We start from the raw sequence: 27,072 nt of genomic DNA on the forward strand, positions 1-27,072 counted from the left end.
ACTAATATCTGCAACCCTTTCTCGCTCATGTGCCCGAGCCTCCTATGTCACAAACTGAGAGTGTCACCGTCTTGAGCCAAGCTCAAATAATCATATGAAGCCTTTACTTGAGTCTTATATAAATTGTAACATATACTTCATCTAGCTACCACAAGAGAGCCTTTGGTGATTTTATATTTTCCTCCACCAAATTGAATTTCATATCTCATTCGGTCCAAAATAAGACCCGAAATCAAGTTGACCAAATTGAGAACATGACGCATATTATTTAAGATCAATGTGCATCCAATATCTGTTTGCAAGTGTCTATCACCAAGTCCCATAATTTTTGAGTAGCTGATATTGCTCATCTTCACATTGCCAAAGTCACCTGCTTTATACGGCATAAAAAGGTCTCGATTGGAGGTAGCATGACATGTAGCTCCTGTATCCACTATCCACTCAGAATTCAGACTTGTAATATGCATACAATCTTCTTCCTTATAAATGAGAATAACATCGATCTCAGACAAAGTAGCTGTAGTATCACTGTCAACTTTCTTATTCTCATCTTTCTTTTCATCTTTTTTCCCAGCTTGCTCTTTCTTCAATGCCTAACAATTTTTCTTGATATGATCTGGCTTCTCACAATAAAAAACAACCTCTCCATTTAGACTTTGATCTGTCTTTGGATGTGCCATGACCTCTGGACGGGTCCCTGTACCTACTCCTACCCATGTTCTCTATGACAAGTATCTATGAGTTATCTGTACTGGTAGACTTCCGAGTCTCCTTATTGAATGAACTACTAGTAACCATACTCATCGATAAACACACCATCTGGAGTTGCGTTGTTGACTGTCATAACTAGTGTCTTCCAACTATCTGGCAAATAACCGAATAGCAATAAAGCCTATAGTTCATCATCGATAGTCATCTTCATGGTAGCTAACTGATTAATCAAACTATTGAACTCGTTCAAGTGCCCTGCTATATTGCTTCCTTCTTGGAATTTTAAGTTCACCAACCGCCTCATAATAAACGCATTGTTTCTCATGGTCTTTTGCTCGTAGAGATCCTCAAGCTTCTTCTAAAAAGACTTCACATTAGTCTCACCCGATACATGATGAAATACAATAACGTCGATCCACATCCGAACATAATCAATTGCCTTCTTGTGTTGTTCTCCCATTCTTTATCAGTCATCTTTTCAGAACCATCCAATTTCATAATTGTGCCAAAACTCTCCATCTTTTCCATCTCGAAGTATGCTTTGAATCAGGGCTATGATACCACTTGTTAAGGATTTAATGGAGATTAATCTGTGGAATTAAACACTAAACGAATAATGACACCAATGAAAATATCACAAGCAAGCAAACACCAAGATTTAATGTGGTTCGGTAAATCGTGCCTACGTCCACTTGACAATCCAGAGAGAAATATTTCACTATGAATCAAGAGTACAATCCCTCCAAGTTACATTTGAACTTGAGGATTAAATCGCAAAAGAAAGATATAGTGTTACCTCTAAGGTATCAAAACCCTAAAACCCACCTCACCGGAAATCTCCAACACTCGCGGAGAAACCAACATTGTACCCTCGACGACGTCGTCGTTTTGAAGATCAAGGCTTTTGAATCACTACAATCGGATAACCGAGCTATCCGGAATCTCACATTTTCTCTCTCTCCCCACTTTTTCTCTCGGGTTATTATTCACGGTTTACTGTAGCACCAAAAAAATTACAGGTTTCTCATGAATAGAATTTTAATTCATGTGGACCTCATGTGGGTCTTATCTTAGACTGGACCCACTACAATAAACATGGCTAGCAAGTCGCCGAGAATAAAGCTATCTTAATGGTGTCATTTAATTTTGCATTGCCTTTTAACTTTGTCTAGAAATAATGGTTTCTCTATTAGTCAATCTAATGACCTTTCTTTTTCTTTCACTTTTTTTAAATAACCTAGTCTAAATATCGAATCTAAAATCGAGGAAGTCATATGAGAACCTCTCAACCGTCTCGATTGCATACAATGGTTTCTAATGACCACTTCTTAAAGAGCGATTTTCATAATTTCTTTAGTTTACATGCGCTTTCAGATTCTAGAATGAACTTTAAGTGTGTAACACGCAGCATGAGATTAGTTAAAACTTTGATGTTAGTTTATATGTTTTTTTAGTAGTGTGGATTTTATGACCCACTAAAGATAAGCATTATCTAGAGATAAACATTGAGAATGGATACTCACATGCCATTTGCAGATACCGAGATAGGGAACTGTAAAGGTTATCGAACGAATAAATAAATATTAGAAAACCCACCACAATAGTGGTTTTTATGAGTCTTCAAAGTCATGATAGACACTAGATGGGAGTGCAACGTGTCACTTGGAGACGGAAAGGCTGTCACATTGGAGATATCTATCATCTTCTCTAGCATATTTATTTTTATGTCTAAATTAAAATTCAAAATTTATATCTTGTGTTCTATTCTCATGCATTTGCCCGTGGCTTAAAAACTTAGTAAAAAACAAACGAACAAACAAAAAGAGCCTTTTTTCTTTTTGCAGGTTTATGTCACTAAAAATTTATTAGAAACAAAAAGAACAAGTTACATATACATAAATGGTAAATCTCTTCAGAACTGGTTTGCATAAATATAAAATATCACTAAAAACAAGCTAATCCTTTGCTTACTAACTATCACTCGACAGAGGTAATATTTGCATATTTTCATTAAACATTTTTCTTTGGAGAGAAAAATCAGAGCAAGATGTCTATCCAAGATTAAACATATATTTATTTTCAATGGAATTAAACATATATTTTCAAGTTTAGGCTTTTGTAAATTGCATATCTTCATCATCCGTGTAGCGGAAATAAAAAAATAGGGGACGTGCTTTGCACGGTGTGCACACTAGTGCATGAGATGACACAATAAAACTCAATGGTGTGAATAGGAGAGGTTCTGGTTGGATTTGTTCTTAAACAAGTCCTCAAAAATCTCATATATTTTAAATAAGTGTTATAGAGTATATAAGCCCTTTTGCAGAGAGGGGACCTTCATGGGCACACATGGACTCGAGTATTTCAGCAACTTAAATTTTTGTGAGTGCTCCGCTCCGCAAAAAAGTCGAACCAGAGACTTTAAAGTGCTATTCGTAGGTAGTTTACCTACTCGGCTAGACCCTCTTAGGTGAAATTAGTCCTTTCAATTAATAAGAGTAGAAGTGGTAATTAAAGGGATTTTATTACCTCATTATTGAAATTGCTATTCGAGTAAGTTGTTTTAAGTTATTGATTGGAGGGCCTAGTTTCCAAATAAATTAAGAATTGGGATGAAAAATAGCCATTTTAAATGATTTGAGGAAATAATTTCAGAATATGAAAGATGTAAGGTACTAAATAGAAAAAACCATGTATAAGGACCCAAATGAATTATATAATTGCATTTCCACCCCGAAAATTATCATCTTCTTCTTCCCTCTTTTCTATTTGTAAGAGCAAGTACAGTAGCCTCCCAATGAGGCTCTTAAGAATGATGTAGTAAGGAAAAGCTCCTAACATGCTCCAACAAGCTTCGAAGAAGACTCCCAAGTTCTGGTTGACGGTTGGACCCACCATGGAGCTCCTAAGAGCTCCACAAATTTGTGAAGTACTCGAGAGCTCCTAAATGGTGAGGACCTACTAAAAAATATTTTTTTTTATTAAATTTATTATTTTAAAATATATTTATAAAATGTTAAAGATAAAAGAATAAATTTTTTAAATAATATTTAAGCTCGAGTTTATTGAAAAATTTGGGCTAGTAGGAAGCTCCTAAAGAGTCCTAAATGTACCCGTGCTTGAAAGCACTGCAACAAAAGCTCCCTACTACGAGATTGCTGCCCTTGCTCTAAGCCCTAAAAAAGGCCGCCACCCGCCTCTCGCTCTCTCCTCCGTTCTCTCGTCGCCCCGATTCCTCTCGAACTTTTTATGAGGTAACACCCTTTAGTTTTCAACCTTTTGGTTTATTTTTTCCCCTATCATTTTGTGATCAGATCATCGTCGATTTGATTTATCGAAAGTAAATGATCTGCTTTTTTCATTGTAAATATCTATTCTTTGAGCGTAAAAGGGCGAAGAAAATACTCGAACCGTGTAATTCGATCGAGATCTGCGCTGATTATCGTGGATCCTGGAGTTGTTTTAGTGTTTGAGGTTGATCTTGACTGATTTGTTTTTGTTTTGTTTTTTTTTTTCCTTTGTGTTGATTGTGCAGCTCGAAGGAGAAGCCCACTCTCGGGTAAGCATGTAAATTTTGATTACAATTAATATCCTGTTATTTCTTCTGAGATGTAATTACGAAAGATATGCCGATCATTTGTTGATTATATGTTTTTTTAGGTCATGTAATTTTGATTATAATGGTGTGTTTGGATGGAGGGTGGAGGAGGGAATTTGGATTTAACCTTGTTCGGGAGTTGTATTAGGAGGGTAGAGGAGGGGAAGTTAGGGAAATTTTGCACTGAAATCTTACGCCCCAAATTGGGGGGTAAAGGAGGGGAAGGGAAGGGAAAGAAAAGTTTAACCTTCCTTGCCTTCCCTTATAGCCGGTTTGGATGGAGGGTAGAGAGGGGGAGGGAAATTTGGATTTAATCTTGTTTGGGAGTTCTATTAGGAGGGTAGGGGAGGGGAAGTTAGGGAAATTTTGCACTAAAATCTTACCCCCCAAATTAGGGGGTAAAGGAGGGGAAGGGAAGGGAATGAAAAGTTTAACCTTCCTTTCCTTTCCTTAGTGATCTCCCAAACAGACCAAAATGAATGTCCTGTTATTTCATTTTGCTTCAACTTCGTAATTCATAGTGAGTCGACCAGGAATTTATAGAAAACTAAATTGAAATGCAAAGTTAAATATTTTAATTATTTATGAATATATGTTGACATGACAGTGTTCTGCTTTTGTCCTTTTTTATTGTCCATAATGCTCTCACTGCCATAGCTGTGAGGATCGAAGACAACCAAAATCCTATTTAACTCAAAGACACTTCGGTTAGTCTGTAGTTACTCATCTATGTACTAGCTTCAATTTAATGTTGTTATTTGGTATCAGTTGAATTCATATTTTTTGGCTTAGTCTCAGATTGGTTCTTTTCGTTCTTTCTTATGTTCTATGTTTTCATTCCGACCACGTTAGCTTGTGCCACTAATTATCATTCATTGTCTTCATAGATAGCTTGGTTCGAAATGCACTGTCTTTACAGTTTACACATATTTCTTGTATGTTTATCTATGAGATTAACCAGCCAAATGTATTTTATTTTGTGATAGTGTTTTTATTGTATAATTTTAGTTAAAAAATTAGAGTTGAGATTTGAGAATTGATGTGAACTTGATAAAATTAACTTTTTTACTACAAAATTTTCAGCAGAGAATGTTCTTTTTGGCTTTCTTATGGCATTCTACAAATCACCAACTGAGGATGTTTTTTTATCTTTGTGGGGGTGAGTTTGGGGGGTGTTTGTTAATTTCTATATTACTTGGAAAAGTTAGAAGATGGGAGAGAGAATTCTTTCTGATATTTCTTTTGAAATTTTGTGCCTCTGAAATTGTGATGTAGTTTTGAGTTTCTGTTTCTCTGTGGGAAGATCTTTGTTATAACATTTGATGTACCATTATTAATCATTGTGTGTGAACTCAAATATGTAACTGGTGGTAGGCATCCGCACCTTGAATCTCTGACCTTAAGGATCTATATTTGATGAGGAAGTGTGACATCATGAACCAGATTTATCTTTTAAGGTTAGCCAGTAACTAGTGTAGCACACTAAGAAAACATAATAAACAACAATGGAACTGATAAATCCTGATATGGGTTTCAATGATATGTGAGTTTAGTGATCTAGGTGCTTGTACGTTGTATTTATTTTCTGAACTATCAGTAAAGCATTTCTTATTTGATTCCTGGAAAATGTTTCAGAAAGTGAAATTATCTTCAGCACTAAGTAAGAAACATTAGCAGTGTTATAAGTTTATAATGTATAAATTTTTATGATCTTGGTATACAGCTTATAGATTTACTTGCATTTTATAGATGTAACCTTTCAGAGAAAATAATAACTTCCTGAGCCTTTCCCGGTCTATTTTAATTATTTAAACAAATAAATTGATATGGTATTTTGTATTATATGTTTGTCTGAATACTGACATCTATACATTTCTGATTGTCTGTACAACATGCAAAATCTGTGCTGATCTAACTTATATGTTTTTTAATTGAAGACTTGCCTTAATAAATGCTTGTTGGTTACTTATGGGATACTATAATAATGACCCCCTGTTTTTCTGATAATGTAGTGGCACGCGGATCAAGACCCGCAAACGGAATATAGCAGCTCCTTTGGACCCTTCAGCTTTTGCAGATGCAGTAGTTCAGATATATCTGGATAATGCTGGTGATTTGGTATTGCTTGTCAAAATATTGGCTCTAGTGTTCCTCATATTCATCCTCATGCACTATTTTTAAAATTGAAATTAGATGCGGAGCAAATCAAACTTAGTTGTTTCAGCTAGATGTGAATACGTCTTTTTCTTAAGTGCATTTGGACGTTGATATTAAATGTCTTTCAAACTTTCTACGTTCTAATTAATTTATCTTTTTTATAGAAGATGTTGGGGAATTCTTCGACAGAAGGAGATAACCATGAATGTTTGTGTTTTTTTTTGACTGAAGATTCTGGGACTTCAAGTTCCATCATAAACCAAGGGCTTAAAATCATTTGCCCAGTTGTTTCAAAATCAAACTAAAATGATCTTTTTGTGATATATCTGCCAAGTGCGAACCCTGTAAAATTCATTGTATGGTTGAGGCATAAGGGAATCAAGTACAACATTCTTTGCTAAATATGATTTTCTCATATATAATTAATTTGTTACAAGGCATGTTCTTTGAATGTTTGGTTAAGCTATTATATTATAAATTTGTATTATTTTCATTGTTACACAATATAGATAGATTTACCAGTTGACTTGTTGATTAGTATATGTAACTACTGTCCTTCTGTAGGAACTTGTAGCCAAAAGTCTTGAATCTTCAGATTTAAACTTCTCACGGTACGGCGACACCTTTTTTGAGGTACCTTGATAAATCTTACCTTTTTGCTATGAAGTTGCATGTATTATGGTTGCTATGTGTCCTTCCACATCCGACATGCATATACTTGTGTAAAAAATGTTATTTTCCATCTTAGTCTTTTATTTATTTTGCTATTGATATTCAATTATTTTAGTAGCCATTAACTCAACATAGAGGAACTAGCAGTCTGATTCCTGCCATATGGTTATTCTTTCTGAGGACCATATCGAGACCATTTTGTTTTAGGTCTTCCTATGATGTACTCAATTGTTGTATTATCTATAACGCCTCGTTTGGTATGTGGGAACCTGATTAAGTGAGAATTGAATGAAGCAAGAATTGGAATGGAATGAGTGCGAGAATAGAATGCTCATTTTCATTCTCACGTTTGGGTGCGATTAGAGGATGAAGTAGGAACGAAAATCCTTTTTCTTTTTAGTATGGTTAATTATTAAGCAATCGTGACACATTCGATATTTAAATTAGTTTTTCCTTTCTCACTTAAGTGAGAATGCCTATTCTCTACCATCTCATTGGGAATGTCCATTCCCAAAAAAAAGTGGGAATGAGCATTCTAGCTTCTAAAAAGATATTATGTTTGGTACGCATGAATGAGAAGTGGAAACGAGCATTCCATTCCCTCCCATTCATGCATGCAAAACGACACGTATGAAGTATGAACTACCAGCAGAAATAAGAAATGGCTAATCTTTCAAACAACTTTATGTAAACTTTCATAAATATGCATTGGTACAGTAAGTGGCATTGATATCTTGAGTCCCTGGCAGAGCTTGGCAACACTTTGCTGCAGATTTTGTTGTTGCCTTCTTCCAGAAAGTCGCAATCAAATTACTTTGCTTGTGTGATGTGTCTTGCTGAAGATTTTTCTGTTTCCTAAAGTATCATCTAAGATGGGTTTTATGGAATATTGGTCTTATGCTTGTCTGTTATCTGATTCTTATTATTCCATTCGTCCTAATATGTACATATTGTTTGGTGCCTCGAGTCCTGAAAGACATTATACCTTTTGGATTTTAGTCTACTCTAAGCAAATATATGCCCCAATGTCAAACTATAATACATTAAGTTGTTAAAGAATGGTTGTCTACAACTTCGAAGACATGATTCTGGGAGAATCTTGCATGCATCACATGGACTAATGTCTGCGTTTCATAATATGGTGAAGAGATCACTTTATACCAAATGAAGTTCTGTTTATAAAGTTCATTGGGCTAATGTTGACTAAATCTAGGCATATGAACTTCATGAACAGCTTGTTCAACTGCTTCTATGAAGTTAATGACACAGAGGTGGAGAGAATATGTGTTGATCAGCTATCAAACTTCAGCGGTGTTCATAACTAAACATAGGATCTAGGTATTGTAAATAATGAATTCATTACTAGACATGTTGGGATACATACTAATATATCTAGTAACTTGTAACCAGCAATTAACCAAATAGGGACCTTTGGGTAAATTTATGAGTGGGTGCGCTTTTCTTTATAGCGATTCTGATGATTTATGAGCCACATAAGGTGTTAAACGTCGAAAGATCATATTTTCCTTGAATCCTTCATGTACATCTATCACCAGCAATGGACAGTGTATCTGTCTGAAGAACATGACCTTACTGAACTTGTTATTAATCCAAGTTAAAATCCCATTTCAAACACTGACAAATATTCTGCCAATTCTGCATTTGTGTTTTTTTTATTGCCATTTTCTTTTGATGAGTTTTTGGTATTATTTTAATTAGCCTATTATAGAAAGATAGTAAGCATATGCTTTGTCAATGTGCAAGCTTCTTGAATTCTCATAATACTGAAAGAAAATGAGATAAGTTGGGGCAGACTGAAGTTGAAGCTTTTGTTCTTGAAATATTGCATCGGTAATTTGAAGGGGAGTTTCGTTTAAGGATATTTGTCTTGGAGAACAAGGCACCTTTCTTACCGTGGGATTTATTAATTTTATTACATTTGTTAGAATATTTCATCGTTTCTAGTCTTTTATTAATGTTGGATATACTTGGTTTAGTGTCACCAGAAAGATCTCTAGTGTTATATCTTAATTATACTTAGACCAAGGTTATAGAAAGCACTAGGTGGCCTAGGCGTTGGACCCGACACCTAGAGCCTAGGCGGAACCTAGGTGTTTTCATTTTTTTAGTTTTTAATTACAATTTATGATAGTCAATGCTAGTATTATTGAAAGCTTAGGCGTTGCACTGATACCTAGGTAGATTTCTTAAGTGGTGGCGGAGGAGGTCTTGCTGAAGGTCGGGTGAGGTAGAGGAGGTGTTCATAGTTGGGGGAGGTTTTAGGACGGAGGCGGTAATGGAGGAAATCACGATCAATGCCTAAAGGTTGAACCTAGGTGTTTTCATTTTTTTTAGTTTTTAATTACAATTTATGATAGTCAATGCCAGTATTATTGAAAGCTTAGGCGTTGCACTGATACCTAGGTAGATTTCTTAAGTGGTGGCGGAGGAGGTCTTGCTGAAGGTCGGGTGAGGTAGAGGAGGTGTTCATAGTTGGAGGAGGTTTTAGGATGGAGGCGGTAATGGAGGAAATCACGATCAATGCCTAAAGGTTGCAGTCCATGTAGGCAAACCATGCTCCCCTAGGTGCTCCCAAAGCCTAGTTGGGCAGTGTAGGTACCGCCTACATGCTAGGTGCTAGGTAGGCAGGCAAGATAATGTACGCCTAAGTGGGCTAGACGGGGGCTTTTTTAAAACATTGCGCTTGTCAAAGTCGCGGATTGTTGTGTTTATTAGCTTTCATTTGGAATATCTAAAATTCCTTTGCTATAAACTGATTCAACGTATTTAAACTTACAGGTTGTCTTCACTGGAGGTCGTACTCAACCAGGTACAACAAAGCCTGATGAAGGGGAAAGGCATTCTTATTCTGTAATAGACTGTGAATCGAAGCGTGAAGCTATTTTGCCATCTGTTCTGTATATACAGAAAATCCTTCGCAGAAGGCCCTTCTTGATTAAGAACCTCGAAAATGTTACGCGTAAATTCTTGCAGTGCTTGGAGATCTTTGAGGAGGATGAGAGAAAGAAGCTTGCCATTTTTACAGCGCTTTCATTCTCCCAGAAACTATCTGGGCTTCCACCAGAAACAGTCATGCAGCCGTTGCTCAAGGATAATCTTGTTGCCAAGGGGCTAGTCCTTTCATTCATCACTGATTTCTTCAGGGAATATTTGATTGATAACAGTGTGGATGATCTTATATCGCTTCTTAAGCGAGGGAAAATGGAGGATAATCTCCTCGACTTCTTCCCAAGTGCAAAGCGCTCTGCTCAAGGTTTCTCTGAGCATTTCACGTGAGCTCCTTCATATCATTATAAAGTGATCCCATGGTTGGTGCAATAATGAACTTGTTGCAGCAACAGGAGATCATGTTGTAATCCTTGACACCTAAAAGTGGAATTCATTCATTTCAGATATTTTGGAGGGAAAAAACCTTTTCTTTTATCATCATATTGATATTTTTGAGAGGATATAACTTTAATTAAATTGTCATCCACTTATTTGGTAATGGTCACAATGTCAATGTTTACTTCTGTTGTGGCAATTATTATTCCTTCAAATTCACCCATGGGTGACATAATATCAATGCTATAATAAGAATTTAATTTCTTATATATGGAGGCTTTGTATTATGACTGATAACACTACAAAATTCAATATTTGTCATTTTATTGTTCTATCTCAATTTCAAGGAAAATGAAGAAATTAATGAGCATTGACAAACCCTAAATTTCGGGGGTGAACACATTTGAATACATTTCATGAGTATATATTTACTTATGCACATTTGCTATAAAGAAACACTTACAAACGCATTGAATACTTTTGTTTTGGGTCTTTTGATAAATTGTGTGCTTGAATCTGAACAATTCTAATTTGCAAGCAACATTGGTCTTAGAATGTTTGCGCTTGGTTCCCAATACCTAAGTTTCAGGGTTGTGTTAAATGAGATTGAAAAGAATTCTTTTAGTTAATATATGCTTTTGTGTTAACATTGATCTTCAAATTTGTCCATGCAGCAAAGAAGGATTGGTAGCTCTTGTTGAGTACAATGAGAAGAAAATTTTTGAGGCCAAGCTGAAGGAGATGACATCAGCATTGACAACCCAAATTGCAGAAGGGACTGATATAGCTGAAGTCATAGAGACTGTCAAGCAACGGGTGAAAGACACCAAAATTCCTGATATTGAGGTAGTACGCATTGTATGGGATGTGCTAATGGATGCAGTTCAGTGGTCTGGGAAGAATCAACAGCAAAATGCAAATTCTGCGTTACGCCAGGTATAACCATTTTGCCTTCTTCCTCTTTAAAAGTAAATAGTTGAAAAAATTGTTTGAACTTGGTAAATATATACAGCATTCAGCAGTTTCTTGATGGTTGTGTATGAAAACTTGTTAAGTATCATAGAGAGCTACACCTATTCCACCTGTAACATCCCCATCAATGTACAGTCCGTAGGAGTGGCATCTCAGACAAGAAAACTGCTACGAAGAATTGACTTAGCTTTTAATTTTTTTTGGAAACTGGACGTCGACCTGACAGTTCCTCTTTAATAAGTTGGTGGTCAATATAACTTGAGCAGTAGAGGGATCTCTACTAAACATTGATGGTTGCAATTAGGTATTCCTACTTTCCTTGGCCATTACTTTTAACTCATGCAACCAATCTAGTTTGAAAAGAGACTATCAGTTCTGTACAGGTTATAGACTTTCTGTATGGGTTATAAACTTTTATTAAGCATAAAATTAATTCAACCAGTCAAGTGAATGAAAATCATAAATCCACTTGCTTTTGTCATCTGAGGCGGATCTTCTTATTCAGTGCTAGAGACAGAGCTACATTTCTTTATTGTGAATTTTGTGATAAAACTATTGTTGCGAAGTGCCAACTGAAAATTGTTTATCAACTGAAATTTTCTTTTGCTAAATACTGGCTACTAGACATTGATGTATATCTTGTGTTTCGGGATAATTCATTATACCTTATTCTCTCTATTTCAGAATCATTTTTGTTAATAATTCTTTTATTTGGTATCCTTTCTCACTAAAATTTGGCCAAGTTAGGATTATTGCTTATAGAGGCTTTTCTGTACTGTCAATACTTGTCCTCGGTCATATTTCATTGTTGAGCTCTTGTTTAATTCATTATCAACCTCTAATAATCTCCAACAATTCTTTTTCATCTGTGTCTAAGGACAATATTGTTTTGTCATCAATAGGGAGCTTATGATGTTATGCCCAATAGAAAATTGAGAAATCACTAAATAAGTATTCAGTTTCACATTAATTATCATGTTTATAAATACATTGTTTGTACTTTGTGCATCTTCCCTCCGTCACTCACAGGTAAAAACATGGGCCAAACTTTTGAATGCATTCTGTACAAGCGGAAAGCTCGAACTTGAACTCATGTACAAAGTCCAGATCCAGTGCTATGAGGATGCAAAACTAATGAAGTTATTCCCAGAGATCATCAGGTCTTTATATGATCAAGATGTGCTTGCTGAGGATACCATTCTTCTTTGGTTCCGGAAAGGTGCAAATCCAAAGGGCAGGTATGCAATAATATACTTTGGTCCCTTCTACATATTGTAAATGCTTTTTTCCCCACTTTTGAAGCAAGAAAATACGAAAGACAACAATTGAGGTGACATTTGGTAAACAATTTAGTTGACCCTTGGTAGCTTACAACTGGAGGGCTTGCATCTGCAGTTTGCATGTAATTGAATCATTTTTGTCTAGTGGCAACTGTTTATTTCGATACAACTCTACAGTTGCAGTTACATTATAGTTGCAAATACTATTTAAGTCGCAACCTAAACGACATAGATGGAGAAGTAAACATCGTTAAGTGGGGTTAACTTTGTTAACTATAGGTGCATATTTAACACAATTTTAAGTGCAAGTTCTTGCATGTCACGTCTGTCACAATTTTAAGTACAAGTTGCTCTTGCATGTTACATACAGACGGAAATGTAAACATCATTACGGTGGAGGTTAACTGGGGGGGGGGGGTTGGGTTGGGTGGTTGCAGTAAATGACTTGAGGGAGGTGATAAATCAATGTCAAAGTATAGATGAGGGTTATGTGCAATTTACCCTATTATAAACGTTGAATATCATAATTATTGTACAGGACAAGTACCATTACTAATTTTATTTTAATTTTTGGTTATTGCATTTACTATTTTTTTTGCTTAACTTCATCTCGGATATTAATGTTGATGTGGCAGCAAACTTTTGTGAAAGCACTGGAGCCATTTGTTAACTGGCTTGAGGAAGCCGAAGAAGAAGAATGAATGCATAGGCTGTTGCATCTAGTGTTGATTTAAGGGGATATATTTCTTTTAAATTTGTAACACTAATAAATTTCATGGCCATTGTTTCTTTTGTAGCGTTAGCATTATGTAACGAAACACATGGTGACACATGGGTCTTACACTAAAGCATCATTTGCTTTAGATCCCAGGTCGATATGCACTACCAAAACCAGTTTGGCTTACTGAAAGTGTTGATTTGGGTTGGCCTATGAATTGTGTGTTGGGTGCTTTTAGTCGTATGCTTACCGCAAACTGGCTTACTATTCCGCATCAAATTCTGAGATGGGAGAATGTGTTTTATGGTTAGCAACTTTGCATACGGTTTGTACTTTTTGTGCCTTGGCTCTGGGAAAGGTTACAATATGGTGGCTCCGCAGCATGTATAGCCATCATCTAAGGGGAATACCAATAGCTTATCTCCAAATCTTCATATTTTGTACTTTGCTGATTTTAAAAATTTGGGATGAACACTTTGTCATTGCTACAAATTAGGCTAAAATGCCAATTTGGTCCTCGCACGGGCTCTTCATGTTCAAATTGATCCTTTATACTTTTTTTTTTCAACTTAGTTCTCCTACCCTTGTTAAATTTAAATTTAGTTATTTTTTAGTATCCTTTAAATTTTGGGTGTTAACTTTTTGTTTATAATCATAGTACCATTGATGGCATGAAATAATAGCCCCTGTACTTTTGAATTTCTTATTCTATTATTATTTTTTTTAAAAGAGAAACGGATGGGATCATACAATCCGAGCCAACTACTTCCATCGGCCTAATGCCCGGGTTTATCAAAGCTCTTCTTATGCCCGGCCATAGAATGAAAAGATAAGACGATATCAGTATCTCATTGTATCATATATGACATATTAGTCACCATTCCAACTGAACCTTTTGTACGTCCACAGAAAAAACAGCTACTGCAGAAAAGGGAACAACAAAAGACCAATATATAAACTCTTAGTTGGGGTTATTCATTGGGGTAATTTTTGGGATAATGAGATAATTTTTGGAACAACAATGTTTGGTGTTATTCATTGGGGTATTTGGAACTGATGTAATCTTTGTGGTGTTATTGGTTTGTTGGGGATAATTAGGGACAAATACTCCACTTTTTCCTAAATTACACCAACCATATTACATTCCTCAGCCCCCAAGCCCCAAATTACCCCATTTTGCCTGCTGGAACAAAAGAGGGGAACCAATTTACCCTCATTCCGTTCTCCGATCCAGAAAAATTCGCGAGGGCGGAGGAGGACATGGCGGTGATCAGATCTGGCGAGGGTGGAGTTCGAGCTGGTCGGAGGGCTGGAGTTCGAGCTGGTCGGCGGGCTGTTCGGTCTGGGCCTTGGGGGAGCCAGAGGGCGTGGTGAAGAGGAGGAGGATCATGGACAGCAGCGGCGGATCTGGAATGCGACGAGGGCGCAGTTGGGGAGGCGCGGTGTTGGGGTTTACTAATGTCGGATTTAGAATCATCGCCGCCGGTCGAAGAACCGATCGCCTCAGATTTCTTTGTGACGAGATTAATGGGTTCGGATCCGATAAGGCGCGAGCGGTGCCCGCTGAGGTCCAAGGCAGTGACCCTTTGAAGGTGATGTATTCTGCCGCACGAGACTCCAGCCCAGTTGCAGAAATGGTTGGTGTTGTTCCATGAGATTAGAGCCCCTGAAGGATCGTTGGATATTTGATTCTTGAGAGTTTGGAGTGACAGCATATCGGTTTCGTTTCCCAACGATAAAACGAAGGAAGAAGAGATGAGGAAAAAGAGAAGCATCTCCTCCATTGGTTTTTATTCCATTAAATTATTAAAGGATAATTTCTGGTTTCAGAGAGATTGGGAATACCGATTATACCACATGGAGCAGCAACCAATTACCCCATTTTGTCCCATTACCCCCATTTTACCTCACTTTATCCCACTCAAATTATTCCATTGGGTAAAATTACCCTATTGGAACAATTTATCCCAATTTACACCAATTTACACCAATGAATAACCCCCTACATTGTCCTTCCCTCCACATAAACAGCAGCTTCACTATTAGGGGCTGTTTGGTTGTTTTTTTTTTTGGGTGAAAACCTGCCAAAATCTGACATTTTGACAGGTTTTCACCCCCTTTCCATCTCAAAATAAAGCAAACAAACAGCCCCTTAGTGTTTTTCAATTTCTTATTCTAGTAACTACAGTTTATAAAAGAACCCGTCTCACCCAAAAAAAAAAGAACCCACCCCTCCGACCCCAGAGCCAGGTCCCTCTCTTCCCGTCATCGAGCTCCGCCGACGCCTTATCGCCGTTGAGCCCAGAACCCAAACCCTCTCCCTTCCGACGAACCCTGGTCCCTCTCTTCTCGCCGTCGAGCTCCGCAGAACCCAAACCCTCTCCCTCCCTAGATCCTGGTCCCTCTCTTCTCGCCGTCGCCTTCTCGCCATCGATAGCCAGGTCCCGCTTTGTCGCCGTCGAGCTCCTCCTCCGCCTTCAACCTCCTCCTCCGCGATCTGCCCTTCAACCTAGGTTGGACCTCTTTCAATTTTCAGGTGCGTTTTTAATGTTTTGGTGCCTTCAATTCGAATCAGTTAATTAACTTCGTCCTTTAATTATTTTTCAGTTAATTAAATTCTAATCAGGCAATATATACATTAAGGAGCTGTTTCCTTAGAAAGTTTTTTTTAATTTTAAATTTTGGACCACTCAGTCCAAAATCAAATCCGAGACCATTGTAGCTATCAGAATTCTACAAAATCAATAACTTTGGAGGTTTTTGCTTTTAATTATTTGGTTGGATGGAAATTAAATTAGATAAAAAAGTTGAAACTAAAGACTCATTTTTCTCTCTGCTACTAAAACGTGCTAGTGAAGACGGGAATTTTTACATTTCAGGAAACGAGCTTCAGGAAGATTTTTGGCTCCTTTCTCTCCCGATTGAGAGGGTATGCAAGTTACTTATATCAAACCAATGCAAAACAAAAAAGTTATGGTTGTTGTTTTACTTTATGTCCGACAAGTACTATGTCCGTGCTTGCATGGATTGTTTTGATCTCTTTGGTTTATATTTGTTGATTTATACACATTCAAATGCGTTAAGCTACACTAGTATACACATTCAAATGCGCATCATAGTGTTTACTGTTTAGCATTATTACCGTTAGCTGCAAATATATATATAAGCATGTTTGTTCTTGTGATTTTTTTGACTGTCCTCTTAAGATGATTTATATATAATCTATGGATTCATTTGTTTATTTTTGTGCATGGTTGTCTTTGATGGTTTGTGCTTGATGTTTGTTCTTGATGTTTGTTCTTGTAGGTAAAAATTATTCTTTGATGGTTTGTGCTTGATGTTTGATCCAATGGAAACTGAAGATAGTTGCTCCCATGTTGTTGATGAACAATTCTCTCAGTTAGATAACTTAGTTGTGCCAATTGTTGATGAGCACTTAAAATCAAAAATAGGAATGACTTTCGGCAATTTAGAAGACGCTGAAAAATTCTACAGAAATTACGGAAAGGCCGGAGGTTTTGATATCCGTAATAGCACAACAAATTATGGGAAGGATAGAGAGTTAATTTGCAAAAGTTATGTTTGTTCGAAAGAAGGAGTGTTAAAGAGCAAATCGTTGGATTTTCGACGATGTGGTACAATTAGAACAAATTGTAAGGCCTTGATTCGCTTGAAATTAGACAAAAACAATGGCATATGGAGTGTCTACAAGTTCGTGGAAGAACATAATCATACAATTACTTCGCCGAGTAGAACACATTTTCTAAGGGGAAACCGTGAGGTAACAAGTGCGAAGAAGACATTGATAAAGCAGTTTGGAGAGGTGAACATTCCAACAAACAAGCAAATGGCCTTCTTTGAAAACTCTAGCGGAGGTTTTCATAGAATTGGATGCATTGAGACCGATGTGAGAAATTATGAAAGAGATTTGAGAGAGGAGAGGCGCGGTCATGATGCACAAATGATGTTGGATCATTTCAAGTCGGAACAAGAGAAGAATCCTTCATTTTATTATGTTTATGAAGTTGATGAAGAGAAGCGCTTAACTCATTGTTTTTGGGTGGATGGCATTGCTAGAATGAATTATCAACACTTTGGCGATGTTGTCTCCTTCGATGCCACGCATAACACAAATCAATATGGCTTGGTATTTGTGCCGTTTGTAGGCATAAATCACCATTGGCAAAGTGTTTTTTTAGGATGTGGCTTGATCCCAAACGAAGAGGCGAAGTCTTTTGTATGGTTGTTTAACAAATGGATTGAAGCAATGGGTCATCCTCCTTCGGGCATGATTACAGATCAATGTCTTGGCATATGCAAGGCAATTGAAACAGTTTTTCCAGAAATTCGGCACAGGTTTTGCATTTGGCATATCTTGGACAAAGTCCCGGAGAAGTTGGGTAAATGGGCTTATAGTACAGAATTTATGAAATCTTTCAAAGAAATTATTTGGGACTCCGAGACTGCTAGCTCTTTTGAAGAGAATTGGGTTTCAATTCTTAAGAAAAATGGATTGGAAACGCATGATTGGCTAAAGGATATCTATGAAATTCGTGAAAAATGGGCTCCGGTTTATCATAAAAAACACTTTTGGGCCGGTATGTCTAGCAGTCAAAGAAGTGAAGGGATGAATGCATTGCTAAAAATGCATGTATCAAGGAAGAATTCACTTCATGATTTCGTGACCATCTTTCAGAGGGTCTTGGCGAGACAAAGAGAGGGGGAGCTTAAAGAAGATCATTGCACAGTGGAGAAAAAGCCAAAATTGAAGACTTTGTGGTCAATGGAAAAACAAATGGCCCAAATCTACACAAAAAAAATCTTTTATATTTTTCAAGACGAGCTTCAACCTAGCTTAATGTATAACATTGAGCTTGTAAAAGAAAGAAAAAGAGAAAGTACTTTCCAATTGAATTTTTGTGGTGATGATGAAAGATTGAGACATATTATATATTGCAAAACAACTAAAATGGTCCGTTGTTCGTGTCTCATGTTTGAATTCAAGGGCATTCCGTGCCGACATATCTTGGCATATCTTAAAATTACCAATCATAGTGAGTTACCGGAGTAAAATATTCTAAGAAGATGGTGCCAAAATGTTAGAAAAAGAGTTGTTTTTAGAGATGGTAATATTATTGGAGATAATGCCACAATTAATTTTGCTTCTCGTTTTAGTGAACTAAATTGCTTAGCTAATGAAATGGTCGAAGAGGGGCTATCTTCTAATGATGCATATGAATTAATGCGTGAAATGATGATGGATGCTATTAATAAGGTGCAACGTTTGAAACTCGTCAATGATGAAGAAATTGGACAAGATGTGGAAGGACATTATATGAATGCGGAGTGTTCTGAAGATATAGTTTATGAACCAAGTCAAGCAAGAACAAAAGGAAGGCCTAAAGGGAAGAGGTTAAAGCCATCGAGGGAGATCCGTAAATGCCGGCCTAGGAAATGCAATTTGTGTGGAATGCGAGGACAAAATCATGATACAAGAAATTGCCCTCTAAAGTTGTCAAGATAGTGTATCATTTGTTTTAGTAATACTAATGCTATTATTTTTTTAAACATTTTCTTAAGTTGGTGCAATGATCTTTAATATGTCTTGCTATCATAAATTTTTTTAGTGATTCAATGGAACAAGATAATATTGATGAAGCCAATGATGATTTAGAAGATTCCTTTGAGGAAGGTAATGATTAATACATACCGAATAACTTGTACATTGCCCTTTTTTTAATATAACGTGATATTTTAATTTTTTTAATACAGATGAAGTTCTAACTATTGTTTGAAGTTTGATCAAGGTTGGCGGAGCAAATCATATCACTATTGGTGAGAAATATAAGCTTCATTTCCTTTATATTCCCCCCCACCCTAATCGCCAAGTTTCTGTGCAGAAATGGGAAGCTACCTGGAAATTTAGACTTGAAATGTACTTTTGTTTTGAGTTGTTTGGTGTGCCTCCTAAGAAACATATATGGTTTTGAGTTTATTCTGTAATAGAAGCTACTTGGAAATTTAGACTTGAAATGTACTATTGTTCTTGGAATTTCATTTGCAGGTGACAAAATTATTGTTGCTGGAAATCTTTGTTGAAATGTTGGAAATTTTGGAATGTTGGAATGTTGGAATTTTGGAAATCTCTGTTGAAATGTTGGAATTTCATTTGCAGGTGCCAAAATTATTGTTGCTGGAATTTCATATTGCTGGAAATCTTTGCTGGAAATTATTGTTGCTGAAAATTATTCTTGGTCTTGTTGTTGAAATGTACTATTGTTGCTGGAAATCTTTGTGCTCAAAATGTTGTTTCTGTTGAAATCTTTGTGGTCTATTTCTGGATGTCGAGCTTTATTAATTTATGAATCATGGCTGTAGTTGTTGGATGGTAGTTGATAAACTAATGCGCTCAAAATGTTGTTTCTGTTGAAATCTTTGTGGTCTATTTCTGGATGTCGAGCTTTATTAATTTATGAATCATGGCTGTAGTTGTTGGATGGTAGTTGATAAACTAATGCGCTCAAAATGTTGTTTCTGTTGAAATCTTTGTGGTCTATTTCTGGATGTCGAGCTTTATTAATTTATGAATTATGGCTGTAGTTGTTGGATGGTAGTTGATAAACTAATGCGCTCAAAATGTTGTTTCTGTTGAAATCTTTGTGGTCTATTTCTGGATGTCGAGCTTTATTAATTTATGAATCATGGCTGTAGTTGTTGGATGGTAGTTGATAAACTAATGCGCTCAAAATGTTGTTTCTGTTGAAATCTTTGTGGTCATGAGGTGACCTGTTTCCTTGAAGAAAAGAGCACCTAAGTTTCCTAGATACTCAAGTTTTATAAACGAAATTCGGTACAGATTTATGTGCACTGACAGAGTAATATAGTACTCATCCGCATGCAGAGAACATAACACTTCAACATAAACCTGGGTTGCATTTAGTACACATGCAGAGAACAGAGAACATACACTTCAACATAAACCTGGGTTGCATTTAGTACACATGCAGAGAACAGAGAACATACACTTCAACATAAACCTGGGTTGCATTTAGTACACATGCAGAGAACAGAGAACATACACTTCAACATAAACCTGGGTTGTATTTAAAACACATGCAGAGAACATACACTTCAACAAATCCAATAATACATTCTTACACCCTACTTAGCACAAATCCAATAAAAATACCAAATACAAATCCAAAAAAATACCAAATAAAAGAGCAAATACAACAAGCTTCAACAAATCCATAATATCAAGAAAAAGCTTTCTCTTTTCCCGCACTTCTTCAGTTGACCCGGCTCTTGAAACTTGTGGCGTCACGCTCGACTGCTTCGTCTGAACAAGCAGAATGATGAACAATTATGAATTATGATATGTGCCAAGATAAAAAGAAAAGAAAAGAAAAGAAAGAGAGATAACTTGAAAAGTGAATGTGGAAGTGGATGAGGAGCAATGAGATTAAAGAGGAAATTAGAATATGTGCATCCATATGAAGTTATAGCCAGGTCTGCATTCATCCAGATCAGAGAGACATTTCGGTTTGACTAACAACAAGGAAACTGATACATGCACAAACTGGAGAAAGCTAACAATCTCAACTATAACTGAGAAGCTGATACATGCACAAAACAATGATTATTCACAATAATATCAACAGGGCGCTAATAACATAACATCAGGAACATGCTAAAATGACCCTTAATTAAGGACTTTTTTGTGGTTTTATTTTCATTTTCCTCGCCTTATTCACCATGTACCAATAACCAATGTCACTCTATATACAAATGAATCAGAAATTTGAGCAGAAATTTAACCACTGTGCTATTTAATCCTCCTCATCGGTCAGCAACGCAAACTGTGCTATGTAAGAAGGCACTGAGTGTCTCCATAACAAGAAGAAATATGTTGTTATAGTTGACAGTCAAAATTAAAAATGAGTAAAATCGAAGCAGACTCGATTTCTACCTGATTCAAACAAGATGAAATCTGTTTCTAACAAAGATGGAACCCGGTTTTGTAGCTCTGTCCAAACAACAGTCTTCAAACCTGCAATTACGAAGAGAGCTCCACGTAAAGAAGAGTTCAAAAAACAACAAACAAATTAAAATTAAAAAGGCATCTTTGAAGCTTAAATCTAAATACAGTGTCAAGCCAAGCTATATATCAAAATTAAAAATGAGTAAAATAAATTAAAATTAAAAAGTTGGGGTTGAAGTTTCCCCAAATCTACTCACTTTCACAAACAACAACCTAGAAAGTAATCGCATCTAACATCAACAACCCACATCAAAAAGCCCTAAATCAAGCAAGAAATCAAAAAACGCACCTGAAAATTGAAAGAGGTCCAACCTAGGTTGAAGGGCAGATCGCGGAGGAGGAGGTTGAAGGCGGAGGAGGAGCTCGATGGCGACAAAGCGGGACCTGGCTATCGACGGCTAGAAGGCGACGGCGAGAAGAGAGGGACCAGGATCTAGGGAGGGAGAGGGTTTGGGTTCTGTGGAGCTCGACGGCGAGAAGATAGGGACCAGGGTTCGTCGGAAAGGAGAGGGTTTGGGTTCTGGGCTCAACGGCGATAAGGCGTCGGCGGAGCTCGATGACGGGAAGAGAGGGACCTGGCTCTGGGGTCGGAGGGGTGGGTTCTTTTTTTTTTGGGTGAGACAGGTTCTTTTATGTCTCTTGGGAATTAGGGAAGCAGATCCAACGGCTATTGGTGCTGACGGAAATCCAAAGGCCAGAACTCATTTTCGCACAGGAACAGTGCGAAAAAATTTCGCAGCCGAAAACTTCTCTCTCTCTCTCTCTCTCTCTCTCTCTCTCTCTCTCTATAAATCTCCTTTACTTATTCAAATGGTTGCATATCCCCATGTACTCCTCAACCCATGTGAATGTGATCCCTCATTTGAATGAGTAGAGGAGATTGTGTCACATCACTACCAAGCACAAAATTTGTGCTTGATACCAAGCATACCCATATTTCTTATACACACACACACACACACATAGAAAAACTTATGTCAACTTAAGTGAACCATCCACCAAACTTTCTATTCATTGATGATACATTACTAGTGGAAAAATAGGTTTCGCTGACGGCAACATCACTAACGAGGCAATGCCGTCAGCGATGTTTACATCACTGACGGTATTAACCGTCAGAGATGTTGCTGTCATAAATTTTTTCGATACCGTCAGCGATGCAACATTGCTGACGGGATATGAACATCGCTGATGGGTAGCCCATCAGCGATGTTGGTTATATATTCGTTTTTACCAGCCCTTTTTTTTAACACAGTAGAAACCAAAGTCGGCTGCGTGCGTCTTTAGCCGTGCCTCCACGTTGTATCAGTCGCGATTTGCGTCAGGCATGGTTTCGTCGTCTTCCGCCTTCGCCGCCGCTGTCTCCAGCAGGAGGGTTTGTCGCTTCACGTCCTTTGGCCATCACCGCCACCGCCGCCGTGACTTCACCGCTGCAACAGTCACTCAATGTATTATCTTTAAGTATTTTTCTAGTATTTTAGTATTTATTGCAATTTTATGGGTTATGAAATACACCTTTTTGAGAAATTGTAAAATGAAAAACCTAATTTAAACTTAATTACATTGATCTACCCAAATTGATCTTCAACATAACCCCAATATCATTATCTTAAGCATATAATCGTAATTAAGCCTACTTGAAGTTTGGTAACCCTAACCTTAACTGTAATTTTCATCAAATCTAGCCAAATAAGCTTATCTATCCAAAATTTAGCATTTTCTATCTCAAATTAATTAATTTAACTTTAATAACTTTAATCCTAACTTTAATAACTCAATAATCTACTTTAATCTTAACATTAATAACTCAATAATCTACTTTAATCCTAACATTAATAACGTAATTAAATTAATCTACCAAATACGATTCTAATAGTAACCCTAACTGTAATTATCCTTTTTTAACCTAATCCCATATATAATAGTAGTAATCAAACTTTAGTTAGACTATTCCTAATTTAATAACATAACTAAACAAAATTAATCAATTAGTACTAATGACCGGTCTTTTTCAACTAACTTTTACTCAAATTTGATCTTAATCCTAAATCTAAGTAATTTATTTAAATATATATAACTCTAATCCTAACTTAATGAGATAACTATCTAAAATAATTCTAATACTAAACCTAACTACATTACCCTAAGTCTAGAACAATAATTAAACTAAATTACATTATCCTAAGTCTAGAACCGTAATTAAACTAACTTTAAACTTAATATGATTAACAAAATAACTTAACTTTAAGTACCATCATTTTTTTAAATGTCAAAACTTTTGATAACTTAACTTTAGCCATTAATGGTCCTAACTAACCATAATAAATATTACTATAAAGAGATTCAATAAGAATAAGCCTAATGCTAATAATATTAACCATAATAAATATTACTATAAAGAGATTCAATAAGAATAAGCCTAATGCTAATAATATTATATGACTTTAGTCTATCATCCTAACTAAATTAACTTTAGTTTATTATCATTTTAATACAATTCAAAGTAAACTGGCCGACTTTATCCTTAAATAATACTAATGCAATCATGATTATATTACCATAAATCTAATACTCTAATTAAACATTGATTGTTATGATAAATGATTCTACTGTAATTGATGCATTCAATTTAGGTAGATATATCGAGATTGTATTGTGTTATATATCATGATTTTATGAATCGGAAGTCGTTACCCCTAGTTTCCCGTCTAATAATGTTGGATGTGAATCTATTCTGATATAAACTCACACAATTCTAGTTGGATGTGAAAATACTTTTTACATCTAAAGAGAATAACGTGATTTATGTTAGGAGCATGATCTACATGCAATAATTATTAGATCTGTCCGGGGAGGAGTCCCCTTCTCGTACAGGTTAGGAATATAGTAGTGTATCATCTATCTTTTATAATTTATACATTTTGATTCCTTAAAAATTTCGATAACACATACTGCATTGTTCTCCATGTACAATAAGTGTATGTTGTTTTGCGTATCGATCTATAATCGATCTATTATCGATGATTGATATGTATTATAGCATCCGTATAGTATACTCGAAGAACAGCGGGTAGGTGCTACCAAAATTTTTAAGAAATAAAATGCATAAAGTATATAAAGGTAGTTGTAGACACTACTATATTCCTAATGGGATATGCCCATTTCCTATGACAGCCGTTAAAGTGTCTTATTAAAAATATGAGCGTTAGATTTTACTCCCACATAATTTATGTTCTGACAAATTTCCCTCTGAGATTATTTTAATTTGAATTTTCTTGATGTCGTGAAAAAAGTTAATATCACGCAACCGTTAATTTGATGTGTTACTAATAAAAATTCACATTACCTAATTATGCTTAATTTTATTAATGAATTATATATATATATATATATATATATATATATATATATATATCATACATATGAGGATAGTTCCCGACAAATCATGGATCGATATTCCTCGAATTGATAGATGGAGGGATAGTGGATATAAGGATGGAATAAATCAATTCATACAGTATGCCTTGGCAGACCCACAGAAGTTAAATAGTGATGTCGTTGTCTCTTGCTGTTGGTGTAAAAATAGGGTGTTGGTGGATAAAAATGATTTACAGAAATACTTCATATCAGGATTTTATGAGGAGTACAAATATTGGACGTTTCATGGGGAAGGATGTCTTGAAAAAATAGAATTGATGGCGGACACCGGTACGTTCGATGGGAGAATAGATGATACGAGGATAGATAATACACATACGATGCTTGCTAATATGTTAACAGTTCCTAATATAGATGAAATTGAAGATGTTGAGGATGTTGAAGTTACAGGAAATGCAGGAGGCATGACTGATCATGAGGAGCTGATGCAAATAATGAAATTAATAGACTACAATGAAAATGATCTGTATGAGGGTTGCACCGAGTTCACCAGGTTATCATTTATGCTGTGTATTTTGCGTATAAAGTCTCTTAGCGGAATGACATATAAATATTTAATATGTTGCCTGTGTTGCTGAGAAAAGTCATTCCAAATGGAAAAGAGAGCATACCAGAAAATTATGATAACGCAAAGAAGATTATTTCCGTTATAGGATTTGATTACAAAAAAATCGACGCATGCCCTAATGATTGTATCCTCTACTATAAGGATAACAAAGATCTTCAGGAGTGTCCAATTTGTGGAGTATCACTGTGGGTACAACGCAAAAATTATTCAACACATGGGACGACAGGGTCTATGCTTAAGCAAAAGAAGATTCCAGCAAAGGTCCTTCGTCATTTTCCCTTAATACCTAGGCTAAAACGGTTGTATATGAATAAAGACACTGCTAAGCAAATGAGGTGGCACATGGAAGAACGTATAGAAGATGGTAAAATCAGACATCCGGCCGATGCAGAGGCATGGAAGCATGTGGATCGAACTTTTCCTTGGTTTGCGAATGAGTGCAGGAATGTTAGACTAGGTTTATCTAGCGACGGATTCAATCCATTTAGGATTATGAGTTCCGGTTGGTCTACATGGTCTGTTGTATTAACGCCTTACAACTTACCGCCTTCGTTTTGTTGGCCTTCTTGTTTTGATGATGATTTAACAAATAATTTACATCTAATATTGTTTGTCTAGTGTTTGTGTTTTGTTATTTATTATAGACAAACAATATGTTGGAGGATGGATGGAATTACGATTTAACGATCATATCCAATAGAGGTTGGCGGAATAATGGTTGAAGCCTATGCAATTCAAATTGAAGATCCAAGTTCTAGCTTCATCCGTAATGTGTACCAAGTCAAGCTTATTGAAGATCAAGATCAAGCTTGGGTAACATTAGTTTAGGTTTATATTATGTGTGTTAGTACTTTAAGCTCAATCATATATACACACACATTATATTGGTTTCCTTGTGTGTGTGTGTGTGTGTATATATATATATATATAGTTTTGAGTTTTCATGTTTATAAATATGAGATTATATATTTCATATTTATTATTCTGTTTTGGTTTAGCTATATAGATATGAAACAAATTTACATTCATATATATAATCATATGTTTCATACTCTATTTTGTTTGAGAATATATTGCATAGAATATGCAATTTTGAGAATATATTGCATAGAATATGCAATTTTGAGAAAATATTGTTTTTATGGTTTATGGACTTAACAATCATTCATTAAGTCCACAAAATCATTTTGTAAAGTTTTAAAACATGGTTTAGCCAAAATGTTAAAATTCATGTGTTCACATTTTTATATTTTGGACTATTTTGCAAAATAATGATATTTCTCATTTGGGAGGTCCTTTTTGAAAACCAATTTTTGTAACATGTTTATTATCATGTCTATAATCATCTTCCAAAGTTTCATAATTTTTAGAATTTATTTGATATTTTTAAAGATGGTTTAAAGTTGAGTTTTTCTGTGTATTTCAGATATGTGCAATTAGTCGACTCATGAGTCGACTCATAAGTCGACTCACGAAATGCAACGGAGTTGTGATTTTTTGTCTGCTGAGTCGACTCATATAAGTCGACTCATAAGTCGACTTATCAGAGAGTCGTTGCACAGTAACAGCTAG

At 36.0% G+C, this 27,072-nt stretch overlaps 2 protein-coding genes and 2 long non-coding RNA genes across 5 annotated transcripts; all 4 read left to right on the forward strand.

Moving 5' to 3' along the window:
* Nucleotides 3,802–13,763, forward strand: LOC109837643 (basic leucine zipper and W2 domain-containing protein 1-A-like). 2 transcript variants are annotated; one of them, XM_020405971.1, is made up of 8 exons: nucleotides 3,802–3,965; nucleotides 4,247–4,270; nucleotides 6,322–6,427; nucleotides 7,031–7,099; nucleotides 9,938–10,431; nucleotides 11,158–11,419; nucleotides 12,485–12,693; nucleotides 13,370–13,763. In XM_020405971.1, exons 1-8 carry the CDS (start codon nucleotides 3,961–3,963, stop codon nucleotides 13,434–13,436), a joined length of 1,236 nt encoding a protein of 411 aa, XP_020261560.1. In that variant the 5' UTR covers nucleotides 3,802–3,960; the 3' UTR covers nucleotides 13,437–13,763. The 2 variants fall into 2 exon arrangements, with proteins under 2 accessions (XP_020261560.1, XP_020261561.1); XM_020405972.1 differs by lacking the exons at nucleotides 3,802–3,965; nucleotides 4,247–4,270 and adding an exon at nucleotides 4,988–5,016.
* On the forward strand, nucleotides 15,680–16,694 carry LOC109837645. The gene is made up of 2 exons (XR_002246370.1): nucleotides 15,680–15,989; nucleotides 16,333–16,694. It is a non-coding gene; the product is annotated as an uncharacterized LOC109837645 (long non-coding RNA).
* LOC109838850 (protein FAR1-RELATED SEQUENCE 5-like) lies at nucleotides 16,803–18,184 on the forward strand. The gene is made up of 2 exons (XM_020407280.1): nucleotides 16,803–18,051; nucleotides 18,150–18,184. The coding sequence occupies exons 1-2, from the start codon at nucleotides 16,803–16,805 to the stop codon at nucleotides 18,182–18,184; spliced, it is 1,284 nt and encodes a 427-aa protein (XP_020262869.1).
* LOC109837644 lies at nucleotides 18,359–19,511 on the forward strand. Its single transcript, XR_002246369.1, has 3 exons — nucleotides 18,359–19,145; nucleotides 19,226–19,288; nucleotides 19,354–19,511. It is a non-coding gene; the product is annotated as an uncharacterized LOC109837644 (long non-coding RNA).

Source organism: Asparagus officinalis, chromosome 4 (assembly GCF_001876935.1).
Source record: "Asparagus officinalis chromosome 4, Aspof.V1, whole genome shotgun sequence".
NCBI lineage: Eukaryota > Viridiplantae > Streptophyta > Magnoliopsida > Asparagales > Asparagaceae > Asparagus > Asparagus officinalis.